Source organism: Bison bison, unplaced genomic scaffold (assembly GCF_000754665.1).
Source record: "Bison bison bison isolate TAMUID 2011002044 unplaced genomic scaffold, Bison_UMD1.0 scf7180017864363, whole genome shotgun sequence".
NCBI classification, from domain to species: domain Eukaryota; kingdom Metazoa; phylum Chordata; class Mammalia; order Artiodactyla; family Bovidae; genus Bison; species Bison bison.
The window spans coordinates 689,584-711,950 of NW_011494935.1; the positions used below are offsets into that span (position 1 = coordinate 689,584).

Here is a 22,367-nt window from a genome sequence, read left to right on the forward strand (position 1 = left end):
GCTGACCTGGACTTCTCTGCTCTGAGCTCAGGTCCCCTGTGTGAGAGAAGCTGCAGGGGATGGGGCTTCTGAGCCCCGAAGTCCACAGGGAGGGACTTGCTTAGCAGAGGCTGCCTGAGACAGCACTGTGGACTGCGCCAGCTGTCTGATTGCCAGCAAGGAAGCCTTGGGTTGTTGTCTTTTAAATAAATTTTTAAATTTTGATCAAAGCCATACATAGACATGCTTGAAAGAATCAAATAGTATTGAAAGACTCAGTGAAAAACAAGCATCCAGTGCCCATCTCCTGTAGAGGGCTGCTGCCTTTAACTCACCGTTTCTTCCAGTACTTGCCTCCAGATCTCTAAATGATATGCTTCTGCTGCCGTTTCTCGATTTATCTGTGCTACGCACTGTCTCTTCACTTCCTGCTGTGATGGATGAAGAGTTCACTTTCTGACACCATCCTCCTCCCTCTCCTGCCCGCATCTTACAATATAGTAAGAGCTCTGTTTTAACCTAAATTATGTTTAAAGCATCTGCATTATGAAGACTTGTAAATGATGACCCCTAGAGAGCCACGGTATATCCTTTGATTGTATTTCCTTTCTTACATAGAGTTTTCTTTTATTGCAGAATTAGAATTCTTCCTCCCTGGTTCTCTCCCTCCTTTCCTTCCTTCCTTCCTTCCCTCCCTCCTAATATTCCTCTTTTTCATTTATAGCACTGTCACATCAGGTTCCCCTCAGTCTCCCAGGAAGTTGCAATGTTGGCCCAGCTCAACCCCTAACTACACAAGGGACCCTGCCCAAGTCCTCTCATCTCTTGACCTCAGTGTCCTCATAGTAGAAAGAGAGAGCTCAGGTAGGAGACTTGTCCTCATTCTAAATCTCAAAGCCTGTCACCCCACCCACAGATTTTTGTGTCTGAGGAGTCACTCCTTGGCAGGACAGTCCCAGGCCCTGGCCACAGAAACAGGCAGAGGAGGGCCCAGTTTGGGCCCTGCCTCATGGTATTCTGCTCACCCCACAGTCCAGGGGCTCCCTCTGGGTCGGTGTGGCTGTGTCTCTTGCTGTCCTTTTCTCTCATGTTCATTTTCATTCATGCATGTAAGGTCAGCATACTCCCCAGACTCCCCAAGCTCCCACTCCCGCTCTCTTTGTCCCGCTCCTGCTTGTATTATATATACCCTAAGGTCTCCAAAAGTGGTCATACAAATTCTAACATTTTTTGGTAACAGCTTTATTGAGTTATGGTTCACATACTGTATAATTCACTCATTTAGAGCATACAGTTCAGTGGTTTTAGTAAATTCACAAAGTTGTGCAACCTTCGTCAGGATGAATTTTTATAACATTTTCATCACCCCAGAAAGAAACATCATACCCTTTTAGCAATGCCACCTATTTTCCCCAATATCTACCCCAAATCTAGGCAATTACTAATCTACCTTATTTCTCTGTGGATTTACCTATTCTGGATATTTCCTTTAAAAAGCATATTGCGCTTCTTTCAGTATAATATTTTCAAAGTTCATCTATGATGTAGCATGTATCCATAATTCATTACTTTTTGTGGCTGAATAATATTCCATAGTATGAATGTTCTATATTCTATTTATTCATTCATCATTTGATGGACATTTGAGTTGTTTCTACTTTTAAGCTATTATGAATAATGCTACTATGAACATTCATGTACAAGTTTTTTTGTGAGTATATATTTCCATTTCTTTTAGGAATATACCTAGAAGTGCAGCTGCTGGGTCTTATGGTAACTCTGCATTTTAAACTGTGAGGAACTGCCTCACAGTTTTCCAAAGGGGCTGCACTCTTTTACATTCCTACCAGCAATGATTGGGGGCTCCAATCTCACACCTTCACCAACACTTGTACTTACCAGTCTTTTTTATTATAGCTATTCTAATGGATATGAAGTGATATCTCATTATGATTTTGATTTGCATATCCCTGAGGACTAAGAATAATAATTATCTTTTTATGTGATTATTGCCCATTTGTATATCTTCTTTGGAGAAAAGTCTGTTCAGATCTTTTGCCCATTTAAAAACTGGATTGTCTTTTTATTTATTGAATTTTAAGAGTTCTTTATATATTCTACATGCCTAGAAGATATATGATTTCCAATTTTCTCCCATTCTGTGGATTGTGTTTTTACTTTCTTGATAATGTGATAATGTCCTCTGAAGTACAAGTTTTAATTTAATTTTGATGATGCATAGTTTTGCCTACTTTCTATTTCATTGCTTATGCTTTTGGTGTCATTACATATTTCATGGTTCCAAAGGTTTACTTCTTTTTTTCTGTAAGAGTTTTAGCTGTCACGTTCATGTCTTTGATCCATTTTGAATTAATCTGTTATATGGTGTGAGATAGAGGTTAAACTTCATTCTTTTGAATGTGGTGTCCAGCCATCCCAGAACCATTTGGTGAAAAGAGAATATTTTCCCCATTGCATTACCTTGGAACCCTTGTCAAAAATCAATTGAATATAAATGTGATACTTTATCTTTGGATTCTCAGTTCTTTCCATTGATCTATATGTCTGTCCTTATTCCCCACTGTTTGATTACTGTAGCTTTGTAGTAAGTTTTTAAATCAAGAAGTGTATATCCTCCAATTCTGTTCTCTTTTGAGATTGTTTTGGCTATTCTAAACAGTCCCTTGAATTTCCATGTGAATTTTAGGAACAACTTGTCAATTTCTGCACAGCAGCCAGCTGGGATTTCGGTAGAGATCGTGTTAGATCTGTATCAGTTTGGGAAGTATTGCCACTTTAACAGTAAGTCTTCCAGCCTATGAAAATGCACCTCATGCATGCGTGCGTGTGCCCTGTGCTCAGTCGTGTCTGACTCTTCGTGACCCCTGGACTGTAGCCCTCCAGGCCCCTCTGTCCATGGCATTCTCCAGGCAAGAATACTGGAGTGGGCTGCCATTTTCCTGCTCCAGGGATCCTCCCAAACCAGGGATTGAACCCATGTCTCTTGCATCTTCTGCACTGGCAGGCAGATTCTTTACACTGTGCCACATGGGAAGCCCCTCATTTATGTGACCTTTCTTTTGTTTTCCTACAGTGTTTTATAGTTTTCAGAGTATAGATTTTACAATTCTTTTTACTAAATTTATTCCTAAATGTCTTATTACTTTTGATACTATTGTAAATAGAGCTGTTTTCCTAATTTCATTTTTACATTGAGCATTGCTAATGTGTAGAGATACAATTGATTTCCATACGTTAATCTCATATCCTGAAATCTTGCTGGACATGTTTATTCATTCTAGTAATTTTCTAGTGGGCTTTTAAAGGATTTTCTGCATACACAACCATGTCATAGAGATAGTTTTATGTCTTCCTTTCTAATGTGGATATCACTTATTTCATTGTCTGTCTTAATGGTTCTAATATCCAGGCTAGAACCTCCAGCACAATGTTGAATAGAAATGGAGAAAGCAAATCTCTTTGCCTTCTTTCTCATCCTAGGGAGAAAGCATTTAGTCTTTCACCATTAAGTCTGATGTTGGCTGTGGGTGTTTCTGTAGCTGCCCTTTATATGGCTGAAGAATTTCTCTTCTGTTTGTAGTTGGTTGAGTGTTTTTATCATGAAGCAGTGTGAATTTTGTGAAATGCTTTTTCTGCCTGTGTTGACATGATCCTGTGGGATTTATCCTTTATTCCGTGGGGATGGCTTATCACATTCATTGATTTTTGGATGTTAATGGCAAACCAATCTTAGATTCTGCAGTAAATTTCATTTGGTTTTAGTGTATAATCCTTTTTATATGTTGCTAGATTTGGTTTTGTTGGGGGACTAACTTTTATAGTACACTTCCTACCTACCGAGCTGTTCGCATGGATTAACTTATTTAGTTTTCAAAGTATATGAAATAGGAACTACTCATATTATTCCTCATATCAAAAATGAGGCAAGTGAGGCTCAGAACGATTATGCCATTTTCCTAAGGCCACACAGTCAGGGAGTGATAGAGTCACGACTCTGGTTCACCACCACACTAAACCACCTCTAGTGATCATATCAACGGGGGTTCAGTTCAGTTCGTCACTCAGTCTTGTCCGACTCTTTGTGACCCAATGGACTAAAGCATGCCAGGCCTCCCTGTCCATCACCAACTCAAACTCAAACTCATGTCCATCAAGTCAGTGATGCCATCCAACCACCTCATCCTCTGTCATCCGCTTCTCCTCCCGCCTTCAATCTTTCCCAGCATCAGGGTCTTTTCCAATGAGTAGGTTCTTCACATCAGGTGGCCAAAGTATTGAAGTTTCAGGTTCAGCATCAGTCCTTCCAATGAATATTCAGGACTGATTTCCTTTAGGATGGAGTGGTTGGATCTCCTTGCTGTCCAAGGGACTCTCAAGACTCTTCTCCAACACCACAGTTTAAAAGCATCAATTCTTTGGCACTCAGCTTTCTTTGTAGTCCCGGTCTCACATCCATACATGACTACTGGAAAAACCATAGCTTTCAATACATGGACCTTTGTCAGGAATGTCTCTGCTTTTAAATATGCTGTCTAGGTTGGTCATAACTTTTCTTCCAAGAAACGTCTTTTAATGTCATGGCTGCAGTCACCATTTGCAATAATTTTGGAGCCCAGGAAAATAAAGTCTGTCACTGTATCCATTGTTTCCCCATCTATTTGCCATAAAGTGATGGGACCAGATACCATTACCTTAGTTTTGCTAATGTTGAATTTTAAGCCAATTTTTTCACTGTCCTCTTTCACTTTGATCAAGAGGCTCTTTAGTTCTCCACTTTCTGCCATAAGGGTGGTGTTATCTGCATATCTGAGGTGATTGATATTTCTCCCGGCAATCTTGATTCCAGCTTGTGCTTCTTCCAGCCCAGCGTTTCTCATGATGTACTCTGCATATAAGTTAAATAAGCAGGGTGACAATATACAGCCTTGATGTACTCCTTTCCCAATTTGGAACCAGTCTGTTGTTCCATGTCCGGTCTAACTGTTGCTTCTTGACCTGCATACAGACTTTTCAGGATGCAGGTCAGATGGTCTGGTATTCCCATCTCGTTAAGAGTTTTCCAGAGTTTGTTATGATCCACACAGTCAAAGGCTTTGGCGTAGTCAATAAAGCAGAAATAGATGTTTTTTCTGGAACTCTCTTGCTTTTTCGATGATCCAGCGGATGTTGGCAATTTGATCTCTGGTTCCTCTGCCTTTTCTAAATCCAGCTTGAACATCTGAAGTTCACAGTTCACATACTGCTGAAGCCTGACTTGGAGAATTTTGAGCATTACTTTACTAGCGTGTGCTGCTGCTGCTGCTGCTCCTAAGTCACTTCAGTCGTGTCCAACTCTGTGTGACCCCATAGATGGCAGCCCACCAGGGTCCCCCATCCCTGGAATTATCCAGGCAAGAACACTGGAGTCAGTTGCCATTTCCTTCTCCAGTGCATGAAAGTGAAAGGTGAAAGTGAAGTCACTCAGTTGTGTCGGACCCTCAGCGACCCCATGGACTGCAGCCTTCCAGGCTCCTCTGTCCATGGGATTTTCCAGGCAAGAGTACTGGAGTGGGGTGCCATTGCTTTCTCTGTACTAGTGTGTGCTGCTGCTGCTGCTAAGTCGCTTCAGTCGTGTCCGACTCTGTGCGACCCCATAGATGGCAGCCCACCAGGCTCCCCCATCCCTGGGATTCTCCAGGCAAGAACACTGGAGTGGGTTGCCGTTTCCTTCTCCAGTGCGTGAAAAGTGAAAGTGAAGTCGCTCAGTCGTGTCTGACTCTTAGCGACCCCATGAGCTGCAGCGCACCAGGCTCCTCCATCCATATGAGTGCAATTGTGCGGTAGTTTGAGCATTCTTTGGCATTGCCTTTTTTTGGGATTGGAATGAAAACTCTTCCAGTCCTATGGCCACTGCTGAGTTTTCCAAATTTGCTGGCATATGGAGTGCAGCACTTTCACAGCATCATCTTTCAGGATTTAAAATAGCTCAACTGGAATTCCATCGCCTCCACTAGCTTTGTTCATAGTGATGCTTCCTAAGGCCCATTTGACTTTGCATTCCAGGATGTCTGGCTCTAAGTGAGTGATCACACCATTATGATTATCTGGGTCGTGAAGATCTTTTTTATATAGTTCTTCTGTGTATTCTTGCCACCTCTTCCTAATATCTTCTGCTCTGTTAGGTCCATACCATTTCTGTCCTTTATTGTGCCCATCTTTGCATGAAATATCCCCTTGGTATCTCAAATTTTCTTGAAGAGATCTCTAGTCTTTCCCATTCTGTTGTTTTCCTCTATTTCTTTGCATTGATCACTGAGGAAGGCTTTCTTATCTCTCCTAGCTATGTTGGAACTCTGCATTCAAATGGGTGTATCAATGGTGGGTGTGAGATGATTTTCATGTGATACTCAGACCTGTGTTTGTTTTCAGTGTTCTTTATTTTCTATTTTAATTTTGTTTGTTTTAAAATTTATTTATTTTTAATTGGAGGATAATTACTTTACAATACTGTATTGTTTTCTGCAACACATCCACATGAATCAGCCATAGGTATACATATGTCCCCTCCCTCTGTTTATGGCAGGTGATAGTAGTTCTCTATTAGTGATCGTGATATAAAGTTTCCTTCTAAAATATAATTATAAAATTGAAACAAAAAGCCTATTTAGAAAAAAACTACTAAGCAAGTAGGATATGATTGCATATTCCATGTTGATGTAAATTATGTTATTAATAGTGAAGGAGAAGGGACGGGAAAGCTAGAAATAAAGACAGGCTAAGCCACCACATTCCTCTTGTGTTGTTGGGGAATTCAGGCGTGTTCATGCCTTCTTTCATCCAGTATGTCCTCTGTGCCTCCTATCCCCTTGCCATCCTGCTAAGGTCTCTGAGATTTTCAGTGATATGTGAGAAATGGTCTGTGGCCTCAGGGAGCTTGAACATGCAAGCGTCATTCTGCTCTGGGGTGGAGGGCACACGTGTTTTACTTCACAGACAAACTCAGATTGAGTGCTAGTTGTCACTTGGAGGTTTGTCTTTCATGAAAAGTATATGGAGGCTTCCTGTGAACTCATTGAGAAATAGAGCTGTAGTCAATGAGCAACATTTGCCCTGGCGTGGGAAGAGGAAGTACTAGTACTCGGAAACCTTCTGAGGCAGAAAGTGTGGGAAGAGAGGTAGGTACTGCTAATATACTTACCACTGGGTCATACGGTCACTCTGTATTTTAAAATTCCAGGAACTGCCAAAATGTATTCCAAGATGGCTGCACTATTTTATATTCCTACCAGCTATGTATGAGGGTTCCTTCCGATTTCATATCCTCCCCAACTTTGTGCTGATAAGCTTTGGGAGTTCCAGGGAAAAAGCAATCACGTCATAGAGGCGAGAGATCTTGAAGGATAAGTAAAATCAGAACCTGCGGTTATAGAGGAAGGAGATTTCAGTTCATAGATAACTGTTCACAGAATATTGCAAGTTATCACTTTACTTGCTCAGGTATTAAATATGTGAATAATTTCAATGACGTTCTTTTTGAAATATAAAGGACTTTCTTACTACTTATATTCCTTGTCACCTGCCCGGCTTTTAAAAACCTGGTATCTTGGACATCGTAATGCCTCTGTTGATGTTTTGGGACATCCATTCATTGAAAAAAATCTTGATTTCTAGCTGCATTTGTGTGCATGGCATTGTGCTAGTTCGTGGGTGTGAGACACAGATCCTGTCCTCAAGGAGAACAGGATCATTTAGAGCAGGAGAGAACACATGGTAAGTTGTGAAATAGAACTTTAAATAAGGAGCACACTGGGACTTCCCTGGTGGTCCAGTGGCTAAGACTGTGTGCTCCCAATACAGGGTGCCCATGTTCGATCCCTGGTCAGGGAACTAGATCCCACATGCCACAACTAAAGAACCTGCATGCCGCAGCGAAGATTGACAATCCCACATGACATAACTAAGACCCAGTACAGGCAAATAAATAAATAAATTTTTAATAATATCTTTTTTAATTTTAAAAAAATATAGAAGGAACACACTGGAGTCTGTAAGGACCACGAGAGAAAGTAGATTCAGGTAGCATGGCCGGGGAGTCAGAAATTCTTCTTAAGGAGGTACCCATTTCCTTAGGTCTCTTCTAGCTCTAGGCTCATTCTGGCAGTGTGTAAGGTATTTGTTGAGTACTCTCGGGTACCGTGATATTGGTGGTACTCTTGCAGGCTGCTGAAATGTGTGGAGTTTTTCCCCTTACACTCCATGGCCCGGACCCCTGTGCCTGTGTGGTTCCTCTGTCCCCCCTGTATAGCTCCGTCTCTCCTCTCTACCCTCCACTGTGTGGCTGGCTCCTTACCTGTGGCTGCGTGTTGTGGATTGGTTCAAGTCATGCTCTAAAGGTAGCACCGAGTGACATCTGTGGGGTTTGGAGCCACAAGATCTGACCAATAAGTGGAGTGTTCCTGTAAAACTCTTCATTTCCAGTCCTCTCAGAATCAGCCCCCTGGTCCATGTGGGCACACCCAATGGAAGTCCTGTAAGATGTGCCCAAGTTACGTGTCCCTGCATGGTACCCACACCTGAAAAGAAGCTGCCTTTAATGTGTGAGAGGGTGTCAGCTGCTGGGAGAACCCTGTGACCTGTGCAGCCACGTCCTGTCACAGCAAATGTGCGTCCCTCACAATCTCCAGACATACTAGCACATACACATGATGGAAAAGCAGGTCACCTTCTGAATTACTTCTTTTGATTTTTTTTCCTTGATCAATCAATTGCTACTCAGCCTCAGCCTGCCTTTTATTTATTTTTATATGTTTATTTATGTATTTTTTATTTGCATAAAAAATATACATATGGATTTATTTTTTTAACTTTTTTTTAATTTGTTTATTTTAGTTGCTTTCTAGCTGGGGAGATTTACACATAGAGAAAATATTTCTTGGCCTGTCATGAAACCCAAAAGTGACAGTTACCTAATCTTTCTAGTTTGGCAGAGTCTTGTTCTTCTTGAAGAAGGAAAAGGCAGTCAGATTAAAAAAAATAATAATAAAGTGCTTAGTACCTTTCAAAAAAAATTCAAAAGTAGGAGTGGTCTAGAAGAAAGGGCATAGAACAGGGGGCCAAGATATGCTGTTTCTGCCCTGACTCGGCCACTAGTGACCATGTGACCATGAATGAATGTTTTTACTTCTCAGCGACATTGTGTCCTCCCTAGAAAAACAGCAGAAATAACACCTGTCCCCTGGAACCTGCAGAGGAGTTGTGCCTGAGGAAGTCAACATGGAAGACCTAAGGAGTTGAGAATTAGTGATAATTATAATGCCTTTTTTTTTTTTTTGTAGGAGTGTTTTTGCAGTGCTTAATTCATCCATTCGCTCTCTTAAAAAGAAGCCATTCAACTAGCTAACATTTCTCCAGTGCTTGCTGTGTGCCTGCTGTTGGGCTGAGCATTCCACGTGCTGTGATGTTATATAATGCTCACAATAAGTCACTGAGGACCAGGACTATTATTAATCATCACCTTTTTTCAGATAAGGAAAGGGAGGTTCGGAGAGGTTATGTAACATACTTAATGGTTATGCAGCTAGGAAGTGACAGATGACAGATTTTGAATCCAGAGCTTGAGCTTACCCACCATACTTAGCCTAGTTTTCCAGGTCATTAAAAATTATGACTTTTTTCCTTTTCCTTCTAGAAAGTCAGACAGAAAATGACAATGCAGATCTTTTGTTTAGAATGCATCAACCTGCAGTCCCAAAACCAGGCTCTCCTAGTACCCATCCTGCATCTGTGGGGTGTGCCCCTTTTTGCTCAGAATCTATCAGTCATCTTGGCAACATGGGGGTGGGGGGCTGTAAACCCTTCTCAGAACCAGATTGCCTGGGAGTCCAATGTTATTACTTCTCAGTGAAACCAGGCTGCTGAGTTTAAGTTTATTATGAAGACACTGAATTTCAATCTGCCATGAATGCCCCACATTGCAGCTTGCAGCTGTGTCTGGTAAATGTTGCTCCCAGAACAGTGTTAATTTTTCAAAGTTTTATTAATTTCTTTTCCAAAGTGACAAAATGGCCACGTGGTCATGGACTGAATATTAAGAATTCTTCTCCTTTGGAAGATTGTGTAAAAGGTAGGACACTTGGGCTGGAAAAGAAGTACTTATATGTATACCTCAGTTAAAATTTCCACAATGTTTTTTCTTTCTGATTGATGTAGAGTTGGCAGTGACCTCCAGCACTTGGGTTAGAAATATCTGATTTCCTTCTCCCTTAGGCAGTGAATGATCTACAAACAAACAGAGAAATGCATTAGAGAAGCTGAATTTATGACGGAAATAAAGATTCCTAATTTACTGGCTCTGTAGGCCGTTCACTTATTGATTCTCTTTCAAGGGATGGATGGGCATTTTACTGTGTTAAAGGGGAAAATCTTAAGGGTTATTCTTGTAAATGAGTATTCTGGAATCTCAAAGCCTAGAAGAAACCCAGTTTATAGGAAGAAGAAGGCAGAGATCATGGCAAGTAGGAGTCAGGGAAGATGCAGTGAGGGAAGATAGATCAAAACTGGGAGTGTATACACTGAGCTGGGAGTTTTTATGGAAATTTTCTAATGTATTTAAAATTGAATAGAAAAATTATCATAAATCCCTTTCTGTTAGCATCACACAGCATTGACAGTTAACTCATAGCTCTGTTTGTTTTATCTATTTCACTCATTCCCCATCTAGTATTATTTGGAAGCAAACCCCTGTATCCTTTTATCCATATTTTAGTAGGTACTTGTTAAAGACAAGGACTCTTTTAAAACATAGCTTCAATATTACTGTCATATCAAAAAATTAATAGCACTATTTCCTTAATATTGTCAAATAATCAAGTCAGTGACTACGAGAGAAATTTTCCCATTTTTGCATTTATGTTACAGTTTCATCTTTATGAAGGTTTGTTTGAAATAAGAACCAAATAAGGTAAACACATGTGATAGTCTAAGTCTTTTATCATCTGTAACTTCCACCTCCATCTTTTTTTCCCCTTGCACTTTTATTTGTTAAAGGTACTGAGTTATGTGTCCAGCAGACTTTCTCATAGATTGTCTTTTACTAATTGCATCGCTGTGGTGTTTTAACGTGTTCTGTCCTCTGTATTTCTTTTCTGATGATATCCAAAGCTTGCTTAGATTCAAGTGTTTTGGATTCAGCACTCTCCCTGAGGTGATAGTGTGTTTCTCCATCAGGAGGCACAGAACGCCTGCTTGTCCCTCATGTAGTGACGTAAGCAGTGGTTGATGATCAGAGCCTATGTCCATTTGTTCATTAGGTGTTGAAAACTAGGGATATTTTAATTCTGTGAATCTTTATGGGGAAAAAAGAAATACCTTTATAAATAGAGAAGCAGCCATCTCTTCTACAATTTAGTGATCCAGTGATGCAGTTGGTACAGGAAAGAATGGCTCAGTGTTTGCAAACTCTTTCCTTTTATTCATTGATTTTCAACATGAAAGTTCATTCACAGGCATCGTCCAACAGTAACAGAGGCACAAAACCAAGTTTTTATTAAGTGTCTTTACAATCTTATGGATACACATCTATTTGTATTGTTTCAAGTCCGTTGAGTTGTGCAAATTGGTCCTCAGATTGCCCCCTCTTTGGCCAGTGGAAGCTGCCTCAAGTTGGTTCTTTGACACAGCCTTGGCAGTCATAGATAAATAGCTGCTTCTAGGCCTTTCTTTGGGGTCACAGAGAGTGGGACACAACTGAGCAACTGAACTGAACTGAACTGAGGCCTCTCTCTTTTTTTTTTAATTGAGATATGGTTGCTTTACAAATGTTGTGTTAGTTTCTGCTGTACAATGAAGCGAATCAGACATATATTTACATGTATCTTCTCCCTCTTCAACCTCCCTCTCACAACCCCCCATCCCACCCATCTAGGCTTTTCTTATGTAAGACAAACCTAGGTTCCAAGCCCAGCTCCACCACTTGCCAGCACTTGACCTTTTAATATTATCTAAATTCTGAGCTTCTGTTTGCTCATCTGTAAAATGGGAATAATCATAGTATTATACTTGCATTAACCCTTTATAGGGTTGATAAAAGATTAAAATAGTCAAGTGCTTGGCAGAGTGACACAGAGAAGGGCTTAAAATGTTAGCTTTATTATTATTTGAATTAATGAAGAGAATTATTGGGGCTTTGAAGCTTATAGATCATTGCATGCTAAGCCGCCTCAGTCGTGTCTGACTCTTTGCGACCCTATGGACTGCAGCCTGCAAGGGATTCTCCAGGCAAGAATACTGGAGTGGGTTGCCATGTCCTCCTCCAGGGGAATCTTCTCAACCCAGAGATGAAACCCACGTCTCTTAAATCTCCTACATTGGGCAGGCGGGTTCTTTACCACTAGTGCTACCTGGGAAGATCATATAGATAAGAAGTCATATAGATCATTACGCCCTGAAAAATTCTACAAAATGAACCTCACATTAATGTAAGAAAGAAGACAGTCTTTTCTGTGGACTGGCAGATGGTTGGTTTGGCTGTAGAACTGAAGACCGCAGTTAGAATTCAGGGCAGAGAGAGAGTGGAGGAAGAAGCATAGGTGTGGAGAGGGCCTGAGACCTCCCGCCCCCGTGAGGCCAGGCACCTGCTGAGGGCAGAGGGGAAGTCACTTCTGAGCTCCCTGCGCCCTCATTGGGTGGGGCCTTCGCTGTTGCCGGAGCGCGTGACAGGGAGGTGAGTTGAGAGCTCAGTGAGGCGTGAAGCGGTACTCAGCAGCTCAACCCCACCTGCCCTCCCGACCAGGCCTTAGGAAGACGCTGGGGCAGCCTGCGTGGGTGCACTGTGCAGCTGTGTCAGCCGGTCACAGCCTGGCCCAGCTGTGCTGTCGCTGGTCCTGTCCCGCCCTGGTCTCTCATTTCCTAATGAGCAAGGCGGATCCTCTGACACTGAGACTCCAGCCCTGATGTGGGTCTCAGGCTTCTCTGGGCTTGGGGATTGAGGGAGGGGGGGCACTCTCAGGAGCACAGTCTGCCTTCCCAGAATTTCTTTATTCAGATGTACTAAGGGATTGGAAATGACAACCCACTCCAGCACTCTTGCCTGGAGAATCCCATGGACAGAGGAGCCTGGCGGGCTACAATCCATGGGGGTCACAAAGAGTCAGGACTGAAGTGACTTAGCTCACAAAGGATTAGCAGCAGCGGCTTCTTCATCATCTTTTTATAAAACTCAGTTTTTCAATTTTTGTTCACCTAGTCTACTGTTGCTTTTGTTTTCTTTGTTTTTTGCTTCATATAGTTCTGCTTTTGTAGTTAGTAATCCCTGCATTCTCATTTCTTCGAGTTGATTTTTATCCATTTTTAGGTTTTTGAGCAGAAAATTCAGTTCATGCAATTCTGCTTTCTTAGTTTCTGTGAAATGCATCGAGACATTTATTCATGCTCTCTGTCTTTCGGTTCTAAATATTTTATAATTTCTATTTGAATTCCTCTTTAGCTATGAATAACCTGAGAGATACATTTTTACAAATTTTCACAGGCTTGGGTTTTTTTCTTTGCTATAAGTTGTGTTATCGATTTCTAGTTTTATGGCACATAGTCAGTGAATATGACTTCTACAAGGTCATATTTGGGGGAACTTGTAAGAACTTGTTGTATGCCCTAAATCATGATCATGTTTTATTAATGTTTTGCATATGCTTTAAAAAATGAGTTTTCTGTTTGCTGAGTGCTGAGTTCTTAAAATAGCAGTTAGCTCCAGATAGGTAAGTGCTGTTTAGAACCTCTTCAACTTCAGTGTCTGGCAAAGTTCTCCTCAAAGCCACTGTACTCTGCCAGGGTTTGAGACACAAAAATGTCCATCTCGGGCTTATTTGCTTGGTGTAGCTCACAAAGAATACCATACTTCTAGGCCAAGGAAGACAATGGCTCTAATGTTTTTGCAAATCAGGTTAAATTCTCTGGAGTCTGAATTCTCTGATTCCCAGTTTAACTTCAAACTCTGGTTTCAATAATCTTTGGCACTCTTGATAATGGATATTTGTGTTATGCAAGAATTGAAGAGTAGAACTGATAAATATCTCCTCGAATAGCAAAAACTGGAGGTTGACTTTGACTCAAGTCTCAGCATCAGGCATGACTTGAGGTCCTTTGCTTCTGGTCTCTGTGGTCGCATAAGCATCATGTAACTTCCCTGAGCCTTGGTCTTCCATCGATTATGTGGATGTAATACAGCCTGCCATGAGAGGATTGTGGTGTGAGGTTCAGTCGAGGCAATAGACATAAAAAAGTACTTTGTAAATGTAAAGAGGGCTTCCCTGGTGGCTCAGACAGTAAAGAATCTGTCTGCAGTGTGGGAGACCTGGGTTCGGTCCCTGGGTCAGGAAGATCCCCTGGAGAAGGGAATGGCCACCCATTCCAGTACTGTTGCCTGGAGAATTCCGTGGAAGTGGAGCTTGATGAGCTTCAGTCCATGGGGTCACAAAGAGCAACTAACACACACACACACACACAAACTGTAAGGATATCCTTAGATATCCCACACAGATTGAGTAGCAAGTGGAAGTGGTCTCAACGCATGTTACTTACCTCCCTGGATGGTCTGGAAGAAGCCTGGACAGGGGTGGCCTGGGAGAAATGTTTGGAGGCCCCTGAAACTCTCCGTTTCCTTCTCTTGCATCCCCTCAGCGTGGACAACGGAAACTGCAGCCATGACCACCCACGTCACCCTGGAAGATGCCCTGTCTAACGTGGACCTGCTGGAAGAGCTGCCCCTCCCTGACCAGCAGCCATGCATCGAGCCCCCGCCTTCCTCCATAATGTACCAGGTAAGTCCTCCCAGAGCACCGGGACCAGGATGAGGGGCTCAGGAATTCTGGGGACCCCCTGAGAGGGTTTGCCCTGCGGGCAGAGGGAAGGGGGCTGCCTGAATCTAGAAGGTGAAAGGTCATGAACTGATGGAGTCCCCGGTGCAGTGGTGGAGCTGAGTGTAAGAAATAGATTAGCTAGTAAACATATACCAGCGCCATTTCTCTTCCCAGGGAAAGGCTTGTTGGTCTGTTCTGACCCCAAATACCTTCCTGGCTATTCTTGCTGTGGCACCAACCAAGGTTTTGGCAGCTCTGACCTCATGAATTAAATATCACCATTAAAAAACCCCTAGAGCCCGCCTGGGTAATTACTTTTTCTTCGTGTATGTGAGAAGAGATCTTCAACTCCCCACAGCCCATAATGGCTCGGGGAAGCTGGTCACAGTTGTTTGCTTTTGCCCAAAAGAGGCAAGCTCGTGACAAACTGTGATCAGGTTGCTCAAAACTGTGATCCCCCGGGCATGGTGGGAAGGGTATTGGTGCAGCCGGAGTCAGCCTTGCAAATAGCCCCTTGTCTGAGTGTGCTGGGCAAGTACACCATGTTAAGGAAGAGTAAGTTAATTGTAAATTTTTAGCTTTCTTGCTGTATTTGACCTTTTGAAAGTTCTGGGACTGCTAAATGAGACTAAGAATAAATGCATAGTATATTTCTAATTTCATTCAATGGCTTGATTTATTAAGCACATGCCTGAAGGTTCAACTCATCAAGTTGGTTTATTCACATTGTCTAACCCACAGTAAATTTTTAATTATGTAGATATCTTTTTATTATAAGCCATACAGCAAAATATAACAAATAAAAATTTCCCTGAAACTGTCTATATATACATGCATATATACATCCACTCATCTTTTTACCATTTAGATATATAACTTTTTTTTTTTTTACCAAAAAAAGATGGTAAAAGCCTCTATGATTTGACTTTTTTAACGTAAAATTTATCATGGGTATTTTTCCTGACAGTACTACAGTGCTACCATACTATTTTTAACCAGCACATAGTACCTATAAGCCCATTGTATGGATATGCTATTATTTATTTAGCCTTTTGCTGTTAATGGACATTTGGATGGTTTCCAGTTTTTTTATTACAAAAAAATTACTGCAGTTATTATTCTTGTACAGAGGTATCTGCACCCTCTGGCAAATATTTTTGCAACAACGAGATGAAAACAGTGTATACCTTTCCTTTTCTTTAGTATCTTCACCTTTAAAAACATCTTTACATTTTTAATGCAATTTTTAAAGGTTACTTTTCATTTACAGCTATTGCAAAATATTGGCTATATTCCCAGTGTTATACAATACAACCTTGAGCCTATCCTACACCCACTAAGTGTGTGCCTCCCACCCCACCATTTTGCTCTTCCCCTTCTAGAAAAAAACCACTAGTTTTTCTTCTATATCTGTGAGTCTGCTTCTCTTTAAAAAAAAAAAAACATACACATCTCCACTTTTAACAGCTATTTAGGCTTGTATAGTTTAAGTTTTCACTTGTGAGGCTCTCTGGGTGAACCTGATTACCCATGGGAAGCAGATGCAGGCCCTGTCTGTGGCCAGCTTCTGCCCAGTGGAATGCAGGGTGGGATTTCTCAGTGGAAGATGAGAGGGCAGTGTAGAGATAGATTTCCCCAGAGAACGTGGGCATTGGCTGGCAGCAGTTTATTTCCTGGACACCCAGCCATCTTGAACCTGTTTTCCAGCCACTAAGTGTTCCTGTCCTTTAATCCCTGCAGGCTAACTTTGACACAAACTTCGAGGACAGGAATGCCTTTGTCACAGGCATCGCGAGGTACATCGAGCAGGCTACAGTGCACTCCAGCATGGTGAGTCTCCGTGGCCCTCAGACACAGACATAGCCCCTCCTTGAGGAGGCAGGGGCTCAGCTATTCCAAGAACCCACTGCCTCAGAAGGATCCACCTCCTCAAGCCCTTTTTCCCACCCCACCCATCCACTCTCCATGCCTGGGGGTACACTGGTCCATATCCTCCAGCCTTGTAAATCCTGCTCACCTTTGGGGCCCAACTCTATTCACACTGTTCGCTTTCCTGAGCTTCTCTCTAGCTTTGGGGTTAACAGTTGATTATATCTTGCCTTGTTTTGTACTTTATAGATTACTGGCTGTGTGGAATTTTGGCTCTTGACCAAAGCACAAAGTTTCTCAAAGTTTTGCAGTAACACATTCTTGACTGGAGGAAGCTGGTGGCCTAAATCATTCACAGACAGGGGCCAGTGGTTTGATGGGACTGTGTCTGACTCACCTGTGTGGGTACCTTCTCCCTTTGGCTTTCATGATTTCACCCTCATGCATCATTGACATTTAAAGAATTCAGGGACTTCCCTGGCAGTCCAGTGGTTAAGCCTCTGTGCTCCCAGTACAGGGGGCAGAAGTGCAGTTGCTGGTTGGGGAACTAAGATCTCACATGCTGCGCACATCCTGACCTAAGACATAAAATAAAAGGTTTAGTTTCTTTAAAAAGAACAAAGAACAAAAAAATTTCACAATTTCTCATTCACAGGCTCTGCCTACAGCTCAGCGGACCTTCCTCACTATATCATCGATAGCCTAAACCCTTGTCTCACCACACCCTGCCCATTCATTCAATAAATATTGTGTCCCTGGTACTTGATCAGATCCTGCTAAATGCTGAAGGGCTGGGGGGCAGGGGGCGCGGCGTGTATGCAAGGACAGATGGGGTCTTAGTTCTCAATGAATCAAGCGGGAAGTAGACAAACAGCATTCTTTGAACATTTTCTGTGCAGGTATTTCAAATGCGTTGTCAATTAATCATCACCTCAACCCTGGGAGGAATGTTTTATTACAATACCCATTTTATGGATGGGGAAAACGAAACTCCAGAAAAGTGAAGGAACTTACTCAGGGTCCTGCCATTGACAAATGACAGAGCTAAACCCGAATCTGTTTGACTATAAAACATGCTCTGGACAAGTCTTTGCAAACAAAAATGTACAAAGTTAAAGATAAAAGACATGGTGAAAGTTCAGAGTTTTTAAGTGGCCTTGAGGGGGTCAGAGAAAGCTTGTCGCAGGAAGTAGCTTTTGAGTATAGCTTTATGGCAACCCACTCCAGTACCCTTGCCTGGAAAATCCGATGGACAGAGAAGCCTGGTAGGCTACAGTCCATGGGGTCGCAAAGAGTCGGACATGACTGAGCGACTTCACTTCACTTCACTTTTTGTGTACTTTGCACACATACACACATTGTAACTATATGTGTGTGTGTGTATATATATATATATGTATTGTACTTTAAACTGTGTAAAATTTTCCCATATGTAATATCGTTGGAACCTTATTACAGCCTGTGATTTGCAAAGAGATCGTTATATACATTTTAGGGAATAGAAAACTGAGACCTAGAGAAGTTAATAAGCAGGTTGCTCATCATCACACAACTAGTAAATCACAAGGTTGAACCTAGAATCCTGGACTTAGGATTCCCAGCTCTGACCTCCGCTGACCCACCCAATTAGAATTTTATCTGTCAGAGAGGAGATGGGGAGGGCATACCAGCTGGTGGAAGCAGCATCAGGGGAGGCTCAGAGGCAAAAGTTTTCGGAGATTGCCTGTGTTGGAACTGTGAAGTACATGTAGGGAAAATTCTTGGTGATATTCATAACGGATTGGGTGCATAGAGAGTGTCTTAGTTTGCTAGAGCTGCCATAACAAAATACCACAGACTGGGTGACTTAGATAACAAATTTATCTTCTCCTGTTTCTGGAGACAAGAAATCCAGTATCAAGATGTCAGCAGGGTTGGTTTCTTCTGAGGCCTGTCTTTGCCTTCTGGCTGTGTCCTCACGTTGTCTTTTGTCTGTGTAGACACATGTAAGGTGTCTCTCTGTGTGTCCAAATTCAGTCAGGTTGGATAATGGCCTCATGTTAACTTAATCATCTCTCTAAAGGCCCTATCTCCAAATATACTCACATTCTGAGGTCCCAGGTCTAGGACTTCAACATATGAATTTGGGGGTGGGGGGGTGACACAAGTCAGCCCGTAACAGAGGGCTTTCATTCATTTAATTAAAAAAAAATCAGTAGCAATAGACAGTTTCCATTAATGAGGAAAATGTGAACAACTACACTTGAGAAATAAATTTCGCTTGTTAGTTTTGTGCAGAACAAGTGGTAAGGAGGCATGAGAGAGGCAAATAGATCAGTTGAGATAAGGTTATCTACCCTGGAGGTGTCAAGGGCCGAATGAGGGCAGTGGCCTGAGGAGCGGCTAAGGGGTCAGGGATGTAGGAGGCACTGGAGGGCGACTCTGCCTGGCTTCACAGTCTGCTGGGGGCTGGGGCTGAGGGAAGCTGGAACGATGCTGACTGAGGTTTCCTGAAAAAACCAGGTCAGGGGCACCAGTAGCGCAGTCAGAGGAGGGGCCCATCTGGAGAGGGATTGTATTCCTTTTCTGTTGCTGCTGTAACTGATTATCACAGATTTGGTGACCTAAAATAAAACAGATTCACTTGCTTACAGTTCTTTTGGTCGAAGTTTGACGTGGGATCTTAAAGGGTTAAAATCCAGGTGTTGGCAGGGCTGCGTTCACTTCTGAAGGCACTAGAGGAGAATCTGTGGCCTTGTTTTTCCAGGTTGTAGAGGCAGCCTGCTCTTTGGCTCAGCCCCCTTCCAGCCAGCAGTCACACCACTTCAGTCTCTGCTTCCATCCTCACATCTCCTGCCCTGACTCTCACCTCCCTTAGGACCCTTGCCATCACACTGGGTCCACCCAATAACCCAGGATAACCTCCCCATCTCAAGGTTCCTAGCTTCATTCATCCTTTTGCCATGTAAGGTATTGTTTCCATAGGTCCTACAGTTTAGGTTGCAGACATCTTTCTGGGGGCCACTATTCTACTGATGCAGGGATAGTGTTGATAAGGTTTTAGGCAAAGTCCAAAATAGGGTGCACTGCTGATGTTCATGGATAATACCCAAACCTCACTTCCTCAACAGTTTCATCCTTGTACCCTGCTCAGACTTTGTCTAGAGTAGCTTATCAGCAGCAAGAGGCTTCATTCGATGTTCATCTTCTTGTATTACTCCTGCCCACACTGGAGCAAGGTGAATCTCTCAAGAAGAAGAGGAGGAGAAAGTGTGTAAACCATGTAATTGACCAGCTACAAGGAACAGTCAAGGGTTCTTTGCTGGGAGTAGGATGGGGGCCTAGTGTCCAAAGTTAAGTGCTGAGAGGTACAGTCTGCCAGAATCTGAAACTTGAACTGAATTCACATTGGGTTAAATTATGGACCTACAGGATCTTACAAATATAAAGAACCTGAGAGATCCTTAGTCCTGCAGCTGTAAACCTGGCTGCACATTGAAATCACTTAGAAAGCATTAAAAAAAAAAAAAACACTCATGCCTAGACCCCTCCCCCAGAGATAAAGATTTCATTCCATTGGAGTCCATCCTGGGCATCAGGAGTTTTCAGAGTTACCCAGGTGACTAATGGGTAGCCAGGTTGAGAACTAGTGACTTAGGCCAGAGAGCTCCAACTTCTGGGTTCTAATGCCTGGAGATCTGAGGTGGAACTGATGTAATAATAATATAAAGAAAGAAAGAATAGAAATAAAGTGTACAATAAATGTAATGCACTTGAATCCTCCTGAAACCACCTTCATCCCCCACCTTGGTCCATGGAAAAGTTGTCTTCCCTGAAACCAGTTTCTGGTGCCAAAAAGGTTGGGGACTGCGGATTTAGGCCAATTCTCTGCCTCCAAATGATGAAACCATGACATTTTCCAGGTAAAAGGTGGGTCCAAGCAGAGCCAAGAACAGAACTCAAATTCCCTGAGGCTCTATCCACCACACCATCCTGACCTCTATATTCCAGGCATGATTATACAACAAACCTTACTGATGGTCAGCTGAGCTGTCCGCAGGGCAGAGTCCACAGCATTCTTTTTCACTGGCCTGTTCCTAGTATGGAGCACTGAAGGGGAATACGTGAGTGCTCAGTGAAATGTTCAGTGGGTGAATGAGTGGGATACTAACACCTGTCAGTGGGCAGCTTGATGCTAATAATTAGACATATGTTCCCTACACGTTACTGTCACTTCCCTTTTCTGACACATGTTCTGAAGCAAAGGCAGCAGAAGACCCACAGACTTGATCTTGGTTCTCTCTGGTCTCAAGGACAACATGTTACTGATTTAAAGAGTTCTCTAAATTAAGAATTGAAAGCGTGACTCGTCAGTGACATTTGCCGTTGAAAACAAAACTATAAAAAGGAATAAGCTCCAAATTGAATCTGATCTTGTGCTAGGAAGATATTATGAAATAGATATGATGTGTGGGATAAAAATTAAATGAGAAAAGGCTCATTTTTGTATCAGTATGAACATTTACAAAAGAGACGGCCTAGTAATACAATTTTTTTAGTATATTTTTTGAGATGTCCTTCATATAACATAAGATTCACCATTTAAAGTGTATAGTTCACTATTCTTATGGTAGATTCACAATGTGAATGTTAGACATTGCCCCTGTCTAACTTCTATCACCACAAAGAGAAACCCCAAACCTGTAGCAGTCCTTCCCAATTCCGCTCTCCCACAACCACTAATCTGGTTTCTGTTTCTGTAGATTTGGTTATTCTGAACAGTTCATCTAAATGGATCGCATAATAGTGGCCTTTTGTGTCTGCCTTCTTTCACTTAGCATAGTGTTTTCAAAGTTCGTCCATGTTGTAGCATGGATCAGTACTTCATTCCTTTTCACAGATGCATACTATTCCTCTGCACGGCTACATCACATTTTATTTATCCATTCATCCATCGATGGACACAGTTGGGTTGTTTCTGTTTTTTGACTGTTAGAATAATGTTGCTGTGAGCAAGTGTGGAGTTTCACTGTGGACATATGCTTTCATTTCTCTTGGGTATATACCTCAGAGTGAAATTGCTGGATCATATGGTAACTCTGTGATTTAACTTTTTGAGGAACTGCCAGACTATCTTTTCCCTAGTAATACTCCAAACTCTCTTTACAGATTGCCTAGTGTGTATGTATTTTTGTGGGCTTCCCTGGTGGCTCAGTAGCAAAGAATCCGCCTGCAATGCAGGAGAGGTGGGTTTGATCCCTGGGTCAGGAAGGTCCCTTGGGGAAGGAATTGGCAACCCACTCCAGTATTCTTGCTTAGGAAATCCCATGGACTCTTAGAGAAGCCTGGCGGGCTATAGTCCATGGGGTCACAAAGAGTCGGACACGACTAAACCACAATCGTGTGTTTGTATTCTATTCAATTCTCACAAAATTCTCTGAGGTTGTTGTCATCATCATTATACAGATGACTAAATGGAGAATTTTAGGTTAAGTGACTTCCTGAAGGCCAAAGGGCTAGGAAGTGGTGAAGCTGGGACTTCAGCCCTGATATTTGGACCCTGAGTTTAGGGCTCTTTCCACTGAAGCAGTTACTAGGTGAAGCAGTTACTAGATGAGGTGAGTAATCAGATTTAATTTTCATGCTGTTGTTAATTTTACCATCTGCTCTGTATTATTTTTAAAAATC

General features: G+C 42.2%; 1 protein-coding gene across 2 annotated transcripts in view; it reads left to right on the forward strand.

Moving 5' to 3' along the window:
- Nucleotides 1–742: 742 nt before the first annotated feature.
- The window catches only part of CYFIP2 (cytoplasmic FMR1 interacting protein 2), a 127,529-nt gene continuing 105,904 nt past the window's right edge, over nt 743–22,367 (forward strand). For both annotated transcript variants that reach the window (XM_010855284.1, XM_010855283.1), the window contains exons 1-3: nt 743–843; nt 14,653–14,792; nt 16,572–16,661. In XM_010855284.1, the coding sequence (XP_010853586.1) occupies nt 14,676–14,792; nt 16,572–16,661 (207 nt within the window). In that variant the 5' untranslated portion in view covers nt 743–843; nt 14,653–14,675. The remainder of the gene's footprint in view (nt 844–14,652; nt 14,793–16,571; nt 16,662–22,367) is intronic.